This window comes from Schistocerca serialis, chromosome 1, assembly GCF_023864345.2.
Source record: "Schistocerca serialis cubense isolate TAMUIC-IGC-003099 chromosome 1, iqSchSeri2.2, whole genome shotgun sequence".
Lineage (NCBI taxonomy): Eukaryota > Metazoa > Arthropoda > Insecta > Orthoptera > Acrididae > Schistocerca > Schistocerca serialis.
Window position 1 is genome coordinate 674,565,251 of NC_064638.1, and position 16,628 is coordinate 674,581,878.

General features: G+C 35.0%; 1 protein-coding gene across 1 annotated transcript in view; it reads right to left on the reverse strand.

Annotated features, from left to right (window-relative positions):
- The window catches only part of LOC126423533 (collagen alpha chain CG42342-like), a 649,892-nt gene that overhangs the window by 205,068 nt on the left and 428,196 nt on the right, over positions 1-16,628 (reverse strand). The window contains exon 20 of the mRNA XM_050087251.1: positions 10,784-10,810. Coding sequence (XP_049943208.1) covers positions 10,784-10,810 — 27 coding nt within the window. The remainder of the gene's footprint in view (positions 1-10,783; positions 10,811-16,628) is intronic.

The following is a 16,628-nucleotide window of genomic DNA, read 5'->3' on the forward strand; positions in this document are numbered from 1 at the left end:
CTAATGATGCTGTGGTGTATGGCAATGTGTCATCACTGAGTGACTGTAGGAGCATACAAGATGACTTAGACAAAATTTCTAGTTGGTGTGATGAATGGCAGCTAGCTCTAAATGTAGATGAATGTAAGTTAATGTGGATGAGTAAGAAAAACGAACCTGTAATGCTCAGATACAGCATTAGTAGTGCCATGCTTGACATCGCCATGTCATTTAAAAATGTGGGTGTAATGTTGCAAAGCAATGTGGAATGGAATGAGCTAGTGAGGATTGTAGTAGGAAAGGCGAATGGTTGACTTTGGTATATTGGGAGAATTCTAGGAAAATGTGGTTCATCTGTAAAGGAGACTGCAATAGGATGCTAGTGCAACCTATTCTTGAGCACTGCTCAAGTGTTTGGGATCCGCACCAGATTGGACTGAATGAAGAGAATGAAGTAATTCAGAAGTGGGCTGTTAGATTTGTTACTGGTGGGTTCAAACAACACACAAGTACTATGGAGATGCTTCGGGAACTCAAATGGGAATCCCTGGAGGGAATGTGACACTCTTTTCGAGGAACAATATTGAGAAAATTTAGAAAACCGGCATTTGAAGCTGACTCTAGAACGATTCTGTTACCTCCAACATACAATGCAGGTAAGGACCATGAATATAAGATTTGAGAAAAGATGGCATGTAAACTGTCATCTTTACCTGGTTCTATTTGTGAGTGGAACAGCGAAGGAAATGAGTAGTAGTAGTGCTGTAAGGTGGATTGTGGAGTATTGATGTAGATGTAGAGCAGGCTGAGGCCAAGGGCATTACAGGAGTGATGCATGTGTTACAAATATAACTACCATCTGCATGGTTCAGAAAAGCTGGTGCTTGAGAGAAGGATCCAAATGGCTTGGGTTGTAAAGTAGCTATTGCACTTGAGCACATTGTGATCAGAAGCGTGTTCTGCCACTAGATAGTCAACTCTGCTCTCGGCCACAGTTTGGAAGTCATCATTCATTCTCATGGACAGCTTATTGGTGGTCATTCCAACATAAAATGCAATGCAGAAATTGTGGCAGGGCTGGAATACGACATGGCTGATGCTACAAGTAGCCCTGTCTCCAATGAAATGGCATAAGCCTGTGACAGGACTAGGTTAGGATGTGCTGGGTGACTGAATCGAGCAGGTCTTGCACCTGTATCTTCCACAGGAATATAACCCCTGTGGCAAGGGGTTGGGGGTGGGAGTTGAATAGGAATGACTATAATGTTGAGTAGGTTGGGGGTGTGTGGTGTCATACCACTTGACTTAAGGAGGAATGGGAAGAATTGTGGGCAGGATGTCTATTTTCATACCTTGAAACAAGGCACAGGATACATTCAAAGAAGTAACTAAACCAAGGTGAGACAACAGTAGATTTGAATGAAAACTTACTGCCTAATTAGAGACTAATCATTGAGAGAGAACGACTGTAAAGACTGAAACCAGCCAATTGAGAAGTGATTTTTATAAAACTATGCAAGAGGTAATAACTAAGTGCCATGAAAGCTCTATTAAGCTTAAGAATGAAATCACAGCAGGTTTAGCAGTAGTACACCAAAAAATGGACAGTCTGTTTATTAATACTAAAACACCTGTGGATTAAATAAAAAGAAAACAAACATGAGCTATTTGTCCACTTCAGGAAGGAATCTCTGAGTTAAATGACTCTTGAGAGACAGCTTACAAAAATCAAAGTTTTGTGACTGAGAAAACAGAATAGTAGTTCAAGTCAAGTAAAATCTGATGCAACTGAACAAGGCACATTGGGAAAAAATTGTTAGTTACAAGCTAGCAAAATGGAATCCTGTTTAGAGACTTATTTATGTGAGATCAAAGAAGTGTAATCAATGCTTAATGGAAGAGTTAAGGAAGAAAAGAGTAATATAACTACCAAACAATTACCTAACGTAAAGGATCAAGGCTTATGCAGAATTACTGCAGTTATGAGAAACTGACAGAAACAAAAAATTAAAATTACATAATTCAGCTCCACATGATCCAGCTGATGGTTTACATCCAGTTATATTTTTAGTCAGTCCTGCGTGTATTTCCTACAGGTTGGTCAAACAACATAAAAAAAAACAGATGATTTGTAGGTTACCTACAAAATGATGCTGCACAAGAGAGATTCATGTCCCAAAGTAATTATGAGGTATTCACAGAATTTAAATCAGCCCTTAACAACCAATTCTGGTTGGATGGGCCTCAGAGTAATTAAGTTTAGAAATTCTGTCTCCGGGTAAATAAACTAGAATGTATGGTGTTTTCAGTCCTTCTTTTGGAAAATATTTGAACCTGAATGAGTATTTAGATGATTCTGTAAGTTCTGAACACTATTTTCATTGTTCAGTAAGTTGATTACCATTCTCTGTAAGTGAGAATGTAATTGATGGAAACCTGTGGTGTCCAATTGCTGCATGTGAGGCAATTATTTTTCACATAGGGGACTTGAAGAAATGCTTTGTGTGTGGTGTTCACATGGTAATCAGAGATGAGACTGGAAAAGTATTTTTTTATTCATTTGAAAGATATATTTTTATACACTATTTCTTTTCATAAGACAAGTTAGCCTTGATAATTCATTTGCTCACTTTAAAAAAGAGTAACATTATTTGTCTATTTATCTGTTATACTTTATGTTAATAGAATTCAATTGCTTTACCTGCAGTAGCAACAGCTTGAGAGTGTTTAAACATTATTGTTGGTGGAGTGCAACAGAGGAGATATTAAAAATCCAAGGCATTGTCTCAATGCGACTGTGAATTTAAGTGACATTCTCACAACTACTTTCGTAGAGATCATCAATAAACAGTGTATAAAAAAGGACAAGAATAAATTTTTTATCTTTAATTCTTGCCAACAGAATTTGACCAAGAGAGCTTTCAGCCACAGTGATTAATTAATAATATACATGGTGGATGGTGTTTATTCCCACTGCTGGCATTTATTGTTAATATTTTAGGAGACATTTTCTTGTAGAATAGGGTAGTACGAATGGTAACGTTGCTGATACCAATGTTTAAGCAACCTCATAAGTAGCAAAAATTGTTAATGTAATCATATACTGTAAAAAGAGAAATTTATGCACATTAGACTATAGTGTGAGAAGCACTATTCCAGTGGTTCCTAAAGGCTAGATGAAAATGAAAATAAATATTCTTAATTCATCTTCACAAACTAACCATTGTTGACAGCTGATTTGTATTGATGCTGAGTGGAGAGGTATGATATTCAATATATATTATGTGGAGTAAGAGATTTAAAATGGTAATACATAGAAATGGTTATTAGTTTTAGTGAGGTGGAGTGTAAGATTGAGTGACACAGTTCTCAATTTCTAACAAAAGTAAGGACCTGACATGGTTAGGTACTTATGGTTTCTTAAGTGAACTATTAAGATATGCTAAAACATTTAGAGTTGGAGACTGGTGGTGAGGGGGAGAGTGGAGCCTACACACATAGAGAGATGCAGGTGTGCTCTGGAGCCTTGTAGTTCACTGAGTGCATAGTATTTTGCTTTTCACTCCATTCGTCAATGTTAACAACCACTCAGCTTGTTAGTCTAATCCTTTGACTTGGTGGATTCAGCTCAATTTGCTTCAGTCTGGCCCTTGCAAAATTGAATTACCTAATGATTTCCAAAATGGAATGTCCCCATGCATGTAGGTGTGGAAAAATGTAACAGTCCAGAAACATACTTTTTTTGATCCGCAGCAAAGTGCTAATTTTAAATATAATCGAGGAAAAATATAATTTCAAACTGTTGCTGTGTGACAGTGAAAATGCAGCAAATGGGGAAAAATCCTTTTGTTAAGATGTTTTGAGTAAACCCATTTCATGTCATCAACTAAAAACTTCCAATGTGCCACCAAGCTTTGGGTTTCAAGGGATGTACAAGCTGGAAGACTGATGACATGCTATGGAGGCACATAAAAATGGACCAAACAGAACAGAGACCACAATGTGCTGTTACAGAGCTGAAACAAAGTAAATCTTATAAAATCTATTTGTCAGACATAGTTTCATAACCACTATGGGCTGGGCTATTAATGGATGCAGTAAGCTAGGATTATTCTAGTTAATAATAACCGATAGCAGTCAGCTACTATGAGGTGTAGTGCCTGTAATCTTCTATAAAGAATGTATCATTTTATTTGTTACCTGTAGATCACTGGTTTGTTTATAAACTGAATTATGTGAAAATAACACTTCAAGAAGAATATAATAATTCCAATCCCAAAGAAAGCAGATGTTGACAGATGTGAAAATTACCTAACTAGCAGTTTAATAAGCCACTGCTGCAAAATACTAACACGAATTCTTTACAGACAAATGGAAAAACTGGTAGAAGCCAACCTCAGGCAAGATCAGTTTGGATTCCATAGAAATGTTGGAACATGTGAGGCAATACTGACCGTATGACTTATCTTAGAAAATAGATTAAGAAAAGGCAAACCTACATTTTTAGCATTTGTAGACTTAGAAAAAGCTTTTGACAATGTTGATTAGAATACTCTCTTTCAAATTCTGAAGGTGGCAGGGGTAAAATACAGGGAGCGAAAGGTTATTTACAATTTGTACAGAAAGCAGATGGCAGTTATAAGAGGTGAGGGACATGAAAGGGAAGCAGTGGTTGGGAAGGGAGTGAGACAGGGTTGTAGCCTATCCCCGATGTTATTCAATCTGTATATTGAGCAAGCAGTAAAGGAAACAGAAGAAAAACTCAGAATAGGAATTAAAATCCATGGAGAAGAAGTAAAAACTTTGAAGTCTGTCGATGACATTGTAATTCTGTCGGAGACAGCAAAGGACCTGGAAGAGCTGCTGAATGGTATGAATAGTGTCTTCAAAGAAGGATATAAGAGGAACATCAACAAAAGCAAAACGAGGATAATGGAATGTAGTCAAATTAAATTGGGTGATGCTGAGGGAATTATATTAGGAAATGAGATGATTAAAGTAGTAAATGAGTTTTGCTATTTGGGGAGAAAAATAACTGATGATGGTCAAAGTAGAGAGGATATTAAATGTGGACTGGCAATGGCAAGGAAAACGTTTCTTAAGAAGAGAAATTTGTTAACATCGAGTATAGATTTAAGTGTCAGGAAGTCGTTTCTGAAAGTATTTGTATGGAGTGTAGCCATGTATGGAAGTGAAATGTGGATGATAAATAGTTTAGACAAGAAGAGAATAGAAGCTTCTGAAATGTGGTGCTACAGAAGAATGCTGAAGATTAGATGGGTAGATCACATAATATTGAATAGAATTGGGGAGAAGAGAAATTTGTCGCACAACTTGACTGGAAGAAGGGATCGCTTGGTAGGACATATTCTGAGGCATCAAGGGATCACCAATTTAGTATTGGAGGGCAGTGTGGGGGTAAAAATCATAGAGGGGGACCAAGAGATGAATACACTAAACAGATTAAGAAGGATGTAGTTTGCAGGAGGTACTGGGAGACGAAGAAGCTTGCACAGGATAGAGTAGCATGGAGAGCTGCATCAAACCAGTCTCTGGACTGAAGACAACAACAACACTATTTTATTTCCATTGCAGAGTGAGCAGTTTCTTTTTATTAGTAGTACAGCTGTGTGTGAGTGTGATGTTCATTTATTCTATGTTCTATCAGTACGTGTTCTTTGAAGTTAGTCATATCTGGAGCAGCAGAAGTATCTTAGTCATTGCCATGTTATAGGGTGGGAGATTTTTACGTTAGGCCCCTAAAAGTCACAGCTCACCTAAGTTGGTCTATATAAAAACCTCAGTCTTACAATTTTAGCTCTACTCATAAATCTTATTAAATTTACCAGAAGACTGGGCTGCCGTAGCAGTCCAGACAAGAAGATAATAGAAGCTTTTGTAATATTGAGCTACAGAAGAGTGTTGATTATTAGATGGGCAAATTGGATAACTAACGAATAAATACTAAATCAAACTGGCAAATATGGAAATTCATGGTACAACTTGATTAAAAGAAGGGACTGACTGATAGGAGATTTCTTGAGGCATTAAGAAATAGTTAATTTAGTCATGGAGGGAAATACATGAGTAAAAATTGTAGAGAGAGACTAACTCTTGAATACAGTAAGCAGGATCAAATGAATGTAGATTGCAGTAGTTATCTCAGGGCAAAGAGGCTTGCACAGGGTTGACTACTATGGAGAACTACATCAAACCAACCTTTGGATTGAATGCAACAACAACAACAACAACATTATATTACTATGGTTATGGTTATCACAGCATTCTTAAAGTTATGAATACCTCATTCAGTCTTGATAGAAACATCACTGTTATATGATGAACTTATGGGGCTGTAAATAACACAGTGACAACATTGATAGAACACAATATTTAATGAACTAACAAGTACAATTGCATTACATTTCTTTAATTTAGTCATCAATAAAGTCTTTACCTTTCTCCAAATGTCAGGAAGAAGCTGGGGACCACTGGCAAGGTGTTCTCTGCTGATGACAATGACAGAGCACCTCACTGTGTGGATTACAGATGCCATGTCACAAATTCACAGCTTCAGATTGGTTCCTTCAACTTGGGAAACAAGTCCAAGCAAAAAGAAATCATGTCTGGTGAGTATAGAGGATCTTTCAAACCCTCCCAAGCCACCATTTCAATAGCAGCTTGACATTGTTTATGACATTTCAGAGTGCACTGTCATGCAACACAACAGGATGATCATCTTGCAATGGACATGGTTTTGTTTTGTCACCTGCGTGGACTCCAATACTGCATCCAAAAATCAGCGATAGTAGTCACTGTTGACAGGCTGTCCCTCAGCGAACAGCATGCATAAGAGTAATAGCTCAGAATCATGTGCCACAATCAACACAAGCTTCACACAACTGGGTTTCTGTTAAAATTTCTGTGGATGTGGCAGACCTCGATAATACCATGCATTCGACTCATGCTTTTAATTCAGCTCACAGGCTTGTTTCCACATCTCTTAAATGGTGACAATACTCTGCAATGTGTCTCCTTCATTGCGGTATTTGTCCAGATGGATGTCATTTGGTGCATACTGGTGCCATTTATGTACACTAGTGAGTCATTGTGAAATGCAATGTTCTTCATGTTAAGACATTTGCCAGTACACGCCACACTGTTTAATGACTGAGACCAACCTCCACAAATAATTTCCAGACAACTCTTTGATGGTCTATGGAAATGAGACCACTTTAGATGTCAATCTGATCTTGAGGAATGGATAGCAGATCTGTACAGTGCAAATCTGCAGTCGGATTCCCACATGATATGTCTTGACATATTGTGCAACCATCCTATATGATAATGCACTCTCGCCATAGGCTTCATGTAATCCTTGACAGCATTCTGATGAATTTTTGCAATGAGAAACCTAGATTTTAATCCACAAACATTAATTACCTTTTGAAAACAAACTTGCTTTAGAGTAGTGAAATCAACACTTGTCACTTCAATGGCACCCAGGAACAGTTCCAGCAGGATGCTCCTCAAATGCACATTACACACCACAGCATTGCTACAGGATAGCTCTTATATCCTATTTTCACGTGTCCAACTCCTGTGATTGTCTGAACTGGACTATGTTGCCACTACTTTATTTACAGCCCTCATAGGCTCCCAATAGTGGCACTTATCTATATCAACAAAAATAAACAAGTGACATTTAGTTACAGTTTCTGATCATACCTGCAAGCCTTTTACATGGGTTTGAGAAACAGTACCTCATGTTTATAGCATAATTGTGGGTTGTCTCACAGTTTGACTGCAGAGAAAGTCATGTCATATTTAATCTACCAAATGAAATCTTACAAGAATTAAGTAATAATAGATAGGATGTCATTATAAACTATGACCTTTCCAGTGACTTTGATTGTGTGCAAAACAAGATTTTACTTGGGTACATGTAATATTATGGCATTAATTGCATCCCTCTTAAACAGAATTAATTTTAATTACACGACAGAAAACTATAAGTGGTAATTCTTAGCAGTCAGATGATGTTTCTAATATAGTACCAAAATCTTGCACTTGTCTGGTAGAAGCACCTTTACACTACATTTGTAGTTAAATAAAACATTCTATAAAATTTTTCTTGTGGGTTTAAATAAGTAGTGACATAAACATATAAGAATTCAGATAAACAAAAATCTCCAATTACACACCCATGTCTCTAACTCTAATACTTTGGAAACCAGCCTACACTTGATTAGTGATTCGGTTTACAGTATACAACTTGTTATTGGGCTCCCATTTTAACTTTTTTATGTGCTTCTCTATTGAGAAATGCTTAAATGGCCTCAAAACAAGGGCCTAGTTGTACTAAACAGTGATAGCTACTGGGTTGATATATTCTGTGATATCTTCAGGGACTTGACTGTACAGACCATAAACTTCTATTTAGGAAACCAAAATGTTACAGCACATTGCATCTCTGTTGCATGGTTGGAGTTTTATGTTCATGAAACAAAGCAAAATATCTGTTGACAAACTGCATCAAAAGAATATAATCAAGCTCAGATTTAAGAAACAAAATATAGGTCTCTCAAGGGCCAGTAATGGATATCTATCTTTTCACCTAACAAAACCATCTTTCAATGACTTTGAAGAATTGTTCAAACTTTGTAATATTTACAAGTGAACAGGTGTCCTAAACAAAATGAGCCAATCACACAACTGATAGTCAAGTAGGCCTGAAAATGAACTTTTCAAACAAGCACAAAGAATGTGAAGCTTCAAAAATTTCCCATTAAAGGTGTCAGACAGCAAATGAAAAATATGTGTAAAATGCATTGAGGTACAGTTAGCTAGTAAGCTAATGAAAGCAGCTCAGTTCAGTATGTCTGCACTTAGAAGTACCTCTGTTGTGTGAACTTGAAGACCAGGAAACAAACCGATTTTGAATTCTTTTGCTCCCCACTGTCTTACAGAATTCTAATCTTGGGAAAAATGAAGTTAAATGAAATAATAATATTACAAACAGGATAGTTGCTACTCACTATATAGCAGAGATGCTGACTTGCAGATAGGTTCACACAAGCTTTCAGCCAACAAGGCCTTTGTCAAAAATAGACGACACACACACACACACACACACACACACACACACACACACACACGCAAATGCAACGCACACACACATGACCACAGTCTCTTGTAGTTGGATCCAGACTGTGGTCATGTGTGTGCAAGCTGCATTTGCTTGTGTCTATTGACCACAGTATCTTGCAGTTGGAGCCAGACTGTGGTCATGTGTGTGTGTGCTGCATTTACTTGTGTGTGTGTGTGTGTGTGTGTGTGTGTGTGTGTGTGTGTGTGTGTGTGTGTGTCTGTTGTCTATTTTTGACAAAGGCCTTGCTGCCGAAAGCTTATAGCATGACAGTCTTCTTGTTGTGCTTATCTACAACTCAGCATCTCCACGATATGGTGAGTAACAACTATCCTTTTCATAATATTGTTACATTCCACCCTAGATTTTCCGTTATTTGCTAAATGAAATATTCATCCAGCAAATGTGGGTAATAAGGCCATTGTGGAAGGACATAACCAAAAAATCTGCAGATGCCTCTTCAAAGATCTTAGAATTCCTTAACACACATCTCATTGTATTTACTCCCTGATAATATTTGTTGCTAACAGTTTCACTTCAGTAATAGATCATAACACCATCGTAAAAGACAGAAAATAATTTTCATGTATATTTGTCTACAATTCAGAGTGGTAGGCCTATTCTGTATTTGAGTGTGAATGTCTTTGGTAAAGTACCATCAGCAATAAAAAGAGATGTTGAGAATCCCCATAAATCAAAAATAAACTATTTCAGAGTACCTACTTCTTTTACATATTTTCACATTTCCTGAATTCTAAAAATGAACATTTCTGTTAAGTTTATGACAAGTAACAATGTTCATTGCAAGCAGATCTTTGTTGTTAAAATCCTTTAACCATCACATGTTAAGTTACTAGTTGGAGAGAAACAGTTCTAACTTAACTTTCAAAAGTACCAGCTTTCTTATTAATTTTATTGTGCTGAATTTATTCTGGGTAAGGACAGATTTTTCACACAATATGAACAGTACTTAATTATTAAAAAAGAACAGAAAATTCTGTTTGTTATTTTATATCTGGACTTGTTACACATCCCTGAAATTTCTCCTTCACGATGGTATCCAAGTGGCATGATGATTCAGTGAATACCTACATCTTGAAATATTAAATTTTATTTTCAAAATATTTTTTAGAATTATTATTAGTTAACAATACGAAGGAAGCTCTGTTTTCAAGAAATGTTTTGTATTAGTAAAAATTTCCTTTACTTTTTATAGAGAAAAAGATATTTTTAATCACAACATGATTCTTAAAATTTTGTATGGTGTAACCACAAACCTGTCACATGTAGCCTCTACTAACAATCAATCCCAAATGGCTCAAATACAAATATGACTTGATAGAGAAAAATCAGCAAAGCCGTGGCTAGAGAAATAGGACTTTTAGAAGAAGTCTGAAAAGTCTGTGCAGATGTGAACATCACTCAACCCAATAGGTAAGACAGCATTGTAGTTCCAAGCTGACACTCCCCATCAGTGTTTATCCTTACACAATGTATAACACTGCTGCAAGCACAGCAAGTTTATATGATATGTTTCACATTTTATTGGTAAGCAAAGTTGTGACACTTAATTATTTTAAATATAATAGCACATATTAAATATTTATATTTATTTACAAATGATGTGTATTGTACTACAAAGTTGTCTCAACATACCTTCATGCCATCGAGGCCTGATGGACCCTACAATAGGAAAAAGATAATAAAATAAAATAAAATAATGTCGAAACAATACAAACAAATAAAACCATAAAAAACTCAAACCAAAACCATGTCATTTATTTGTGTTAAGTAACCCTTTCACTGTGAGTACACGTTTCATTTTTTTCTTACTGTCTCCATTTTTTCAAGAACAGGATATATTTAAAACATATATTTTCTTAATGTTCTTTGGCAATGCTAGTTACTTGATGACAGTTGTCCTGTTAAATTTAGATTCTAGCATGTTTAAAAGCCTTAGGAAATCACTTTCTTCCATATTAAGTTCGCCAGTGAAAGGGTTAATAAAAAAAAAGAAAAAAAGAAAAGCAATGATGGTGGCAGCAACATCCAGTCAATCCAGTGATGTGGTACATACTAAAAGAATACAGACAAGCTAGAAGCAAAGAGTCAGGAGTGTGATGTGTGGCAGTTACTATTGTGGCATGGGCTTTACATGTTACCTGTTATGGTAAAAACACATCTTTCCCTTTCACTGACTGCATCTGAACATACATTTCCCTGCTTTACTATTTTTCTGTAAATTATCCAGGTATACATGAGAGTAACAGATATGGATGGAGAAAGTGATATTATAACAATATGACTGTTCTTTAGTTTCAAAATTGTGTTTTTCTTTGCATCTCACTTTAAGTGTGCCTTGTCAAGTAATACTAGTTAAATTATATGAGAAGGAGTTAAAATATGGCATGTACGGTTGCATACTTACTCATATCTCACAGAGTCCCTTTCAACTTTCCTGCTAAAACTGTGGAACAATTTTTATGAATATGAAATATTATACAGTCAGCTAAGCAAATAATTTTTCACTGAGAGCTGTTTTAAACATGTGGTCTAAAATAACACATGAGTTCCTTTTTTAACATCATTTATTGTTATAGCTGACAGTTGCTCATGAAAATCATGTCTATATGACAAATGCCAACAATATGAAGTCTGTATCCTGAAGATGCTGTACAGTTTACCTTACAGAAAAGTACAAAATGTATAGATTGAATAGTGCAGCAATTTTAGATAAAAATTATAGGCAAACTGAGCTTCACACATGTTATCTGCTTAAAGTTCAGTTTACAATTATAATTCCCTTTAATGATAAAGTATAAAACAAGACTATGAAGCAAAAGTTTTGGACAAATAGGTTTATGTATCAAATGTGCACTGTATTTTGTGAATGGGATGAATTGTCATCATCAGGTGTGGTGATGGACTGATGCCAGGACACTGGAGTGGCTTCTATTTGTACAGGTAGCCAATATTCACAGGGCAGGCATTCCACACTCAAACCTCAAACTGGACTATGCATCCAAAAAAAAAAAAAACAGTCCAGACGTTCATTTTACAGCTTACACAGCTTAGTATGTGTTAGAAAAAACTGAAGAATCAAAAGAAAATTATAGCTGTTTTTATATAAATGGACAAATGAGGAACAGAAGTTAGCTAATGCTATAACAAAAATGATGAACAAGTAAACTGTAGCACTGTACTTACAGAAGCAAATTATTAAATCATAAGGAGACAATGTCAAGGAGAATCTATAAGCTATAGTAAGCATAGCATCATTTTCAGTAATTTTTGGTATTTCATTTCTAATAAAGTGCATTTTACAATGTATGTGTGCTCCCATAGCTGCTTCAGTTTTCTAAAGAAAAATGTAAATCGTCAATACAACAGAAGCTGATGGTAACTTGGGTTAAGGAATGAGTGATTAAGATACAAAAATAGCTAAAAATAGTTTAATGCATCCTAATTAACTGTATTAAAATACACTGAAAGACAAAAACTGCAAATATTCAGTACAGTGTGTAATTCAAATGGATGTTAACAGAAAATTCCATATGTGCTCCTAAGGAAATGAGCACTCTCCATAATGAGATGAACTGAACTTGAACAAACAACAGAGTGAAATTCAACATGGTTTTTTATAAGCCATGTATCATGGTAAGCAATGGAAACAATATACTTAATGGATGAGACACACACATTACATTGCTTTCAGCAAATGCCACTTGAGAAACAAATAGGGATAGGAAATGGGTCATGTATAGTTCTTGATAAAGGAAAACATATTTCTGCTCACAACTTCTAAATGCTTCTGGAAAGTGACCAAAGTTTCTCTCTCTCTCTCTCTCTCTCTCTCTCTCTCTATCTATCTATCTATCTCTCTTGCTCTCGCTCTTTCTCTATCTCTCTCCCCCTCTCTCTTTCCTTTTACTGTCTCTTTGTGTAAACGTTTCTCATCTAAAGTGATTTTAATGAAACTTCAAACTTTTCAGCAGATATGTGTCAAATTCATGTCTTTGGCTGCTTTTTTGTTTGACTATATGATAAACGGTAATTGCAATGTAGCAGAAAAAAGTAGTTAGTATACAGTTATACATATCAAATCTTTCAGATAAAAGCAAATGACTTATCTCATCTCTGAATATAAACAGAAGTAATTAGGTATGCATTTTACTTCAAAAGAGGACATTTCACTGTTTCAAAAATCAGTCAGGAAGAATTAAATCATTAATATCACAATATCACAGGGACCAAATATTTTACTACACAGTATTTCTGGAGTTAAGACCTGGATAAGTACTTTGTAGCAAAGATTTGCATCACAGCGTCCAGACTATTTCAGTAAAATGTCTGACATTATACATTTATCACAATGACAATTTCCGTTGTCTATATTCGACAGTTCACAAATTGAAATGCCTCGACTGTGTAACATGAAGTTATGGGAAACACTATGTGACACAAAATCACGGAACTGTTTAGCAATTTGTTAAAAGTTATTGTATTTTTATGACCACTTTATATTGCAGAAGTTACAACAAAAAATTTTACCCAAATATTTCAAAGCATTTTACTATATGCATGTGAAAATTAATAAGACAAAATGAATACAGGTGTTATTGTTGCAACTGCTTGATATTTTGAAGCATGTATATTAAGTAGCGTCACAAGCAATCTTCCTTGCCATCTACATGACAGATTGTAAACCTCACCTAATGGAGTACAGTACACGCTACTGAATTACTTAATTTTCATATTTATTTGTAGTATTTATTCTACATTTTGATCAGCAGCTGATACATTTCAATGCCTGAAAGGCCTCTCAGTTTCATACCTTGTGCTATCACACCAAACCTTTTACAATGAATGAAACAGTAAGAAAGTAGCTGGCACCCAAAACCTGTTCAGTTATTCAATGTGACCCTTTTTATTAATGAAAAGATACTTTTATTGCAAAAACATGTACACTGGAACATGTGGAAAAGAGACCATATTTCAAAACAGGACATCATTAAGTACATTCACAGACCATGTTCACTACAACTGCCACTGTTCATTAAAGTATATAATAACAGATTATAACACTGTCTAAAGTGCCTTTAGCAAATAATTTTATGGAATAATTAGAAAACTAGGAACACTGCACAAGAGTTAATTATTTTAACAGCTGACAAGTGACTCTTTTGTCATTTGTTTTTGTAACAATATGATGATTTTTTTACACTTAAAAGATGTGGAATGAATTTGCTTTCTCTACAATGACTAAATAACAAAGAGTTCAGGCCAAATGTTAATACATGTTGCTGATACACAGCCTTGTTAATACAGCTGAAAAAGAAGGTAGCTCAGAATTGTTACAAAATAACTGGAAGTTTTCAGTTAAAGGGATTTTAATTTTTCATTGTTAGGCCTTTGTCCTTATAGGTACTGTGGGACTAACATTTGTATTTCTGTGTAAAATTTCCCAATAAACAACTGTTACTGCCACATCCAATCACTGAAAATGTATTCATGATAACAAATCAACTACTTTACAATTGCAAAAGGGGATTATTCATGGGTTTCAATGATTCTTACTATTATTTTTAACTAAAAAAAGTAATTAAACGATTTTATAGATGGATGCACTTCAGTTTGGGAACACAATATCAATCCATAGATAGATGTGTTATTTGTGCTACTGATATCAAAGCAATAACCTTAACCTGAACACTGCACAAGTTTGAACCTTATGAAACAAGATGAATACTTTTTCACTTGAACCACTCAAAACAACTACCAGGCCTTTTATTGTAGCTATATAAGAGAAATACATGAAAACTTCAAATTATTGATACCTTTCACTATGAGACAGTGTCATAACTGCATATATTTCTCATGCTCTGCAAAATTAAGAGAATGGTTATTTATTATGATCTTTCTGTATTAAAAACATTAATTTTATTTTCCACCAAATTACTTGCTGTTTTCTTCAATCTTATAGGCTCCATTAACAATCTATTTCTCCTAGAGATCAAAAAATGAACTGTTTCTGGTTGATTATGTTCAAGCAGGCAGTATATTCAGCTGTTGCATATCATTCACTTTTAAACAGAAAAAGATTCCTTTTGAAACAGAAAAAGAAGTCCACAAAAATCAGAGCATGGCACATCATGCACTGGACTTGAGAGAAACAACTTAAAGCTTGAGCATAAGCCAGAAGCATTTATAGAGATAAGACTTTAGCAGCATGCATGCCAATTTATTTTCCAAGCAACAATTTCATTCTTACACTAAACATATTTCACAGTAAAGGAAGACAATCTCCCAACAAATTATTATCTTACATCTATACAGGTTTAAATTTTACAAATAAATACACAGACGAACAGTTTCATAATTTATACAATGGATATATAAAATGACAGTAGAGAAGGAATATGATGAAATATCCCCAATTTATTTTGTGTGCAGATTCGCTGCATTTTACCTTGTCATCATATCAGTAAACAGTAGTTCATTAGATTGTTTATGAGAGAAATGTCTCTCAAATTAAATGCTGTCATAATGTTCCCGCATGACAAATCCAACAATGGACGACATATCCTTTTAGCATTTTGATAAATTTTGCAGATTATTTTTAGAATTTTTAGGAGTATGTTTGTGGAATGGAATTACTGATATTCCTGTACATAATACTGCCAGGTTTAAAGAAAGGAACTTTTTACGCTGTTTGTACATAAAAAATATTCTGTCAATAGAATCTCCACCTCACTACTTTCCAGATACACCTGGATTACATTTTACACTGAAGTAAATATGCAGAATATATTCCAAAAACATCTGGAGCAAGTAATTATGATTTTGTAATTTTTTTATGACGTGTCAGTTACGATCAACAACAGTGCATCCCTTGAAGCCTAGAAAGGGAAACTGTGAAACGTACACTCTTTTCTGGAGAGTACCCTCAAATGCAACAACTGACAGTTAAATAACATTTTAGTTTCAAAATGCAGTGTGACTGTTGTTGAAAACTTCATTTTTTGCAGTTTGCTTGTTAGATGAACAATAGTTTCAAATATTATGAAAAAAAAATTTTGACTCATATTATTACAGATATGATAGCCGTACATCAATGAATTTATTGGCACACAAACTCACTGGCTAGCACTGTCACAGTCTCTCAAGTAGCCATATTAAATTGTACAAAATTCTTTTCTTAAGCACTGTCTGCCACATCTTCACAACTGGAGCAACTCTGTTTATATACACACACATATTTATATTAGTAATATACTGAAATATAATATTCATATAAATATATATACATGTACTGGCTACTTCTGAATATAATCTGTCATGAAGTACAATGCAAACCGGCTCTCATTTGAAGAAATACTGTTTTCGGACCATACGACAAACATTGTTTCACTGATCTGTGTGTACCAAAATCAAGTATTACAAAACTAACATACACATGCCTAAACACACACCAACCTTCTTTAGCCAGCTTCTCTGTTAA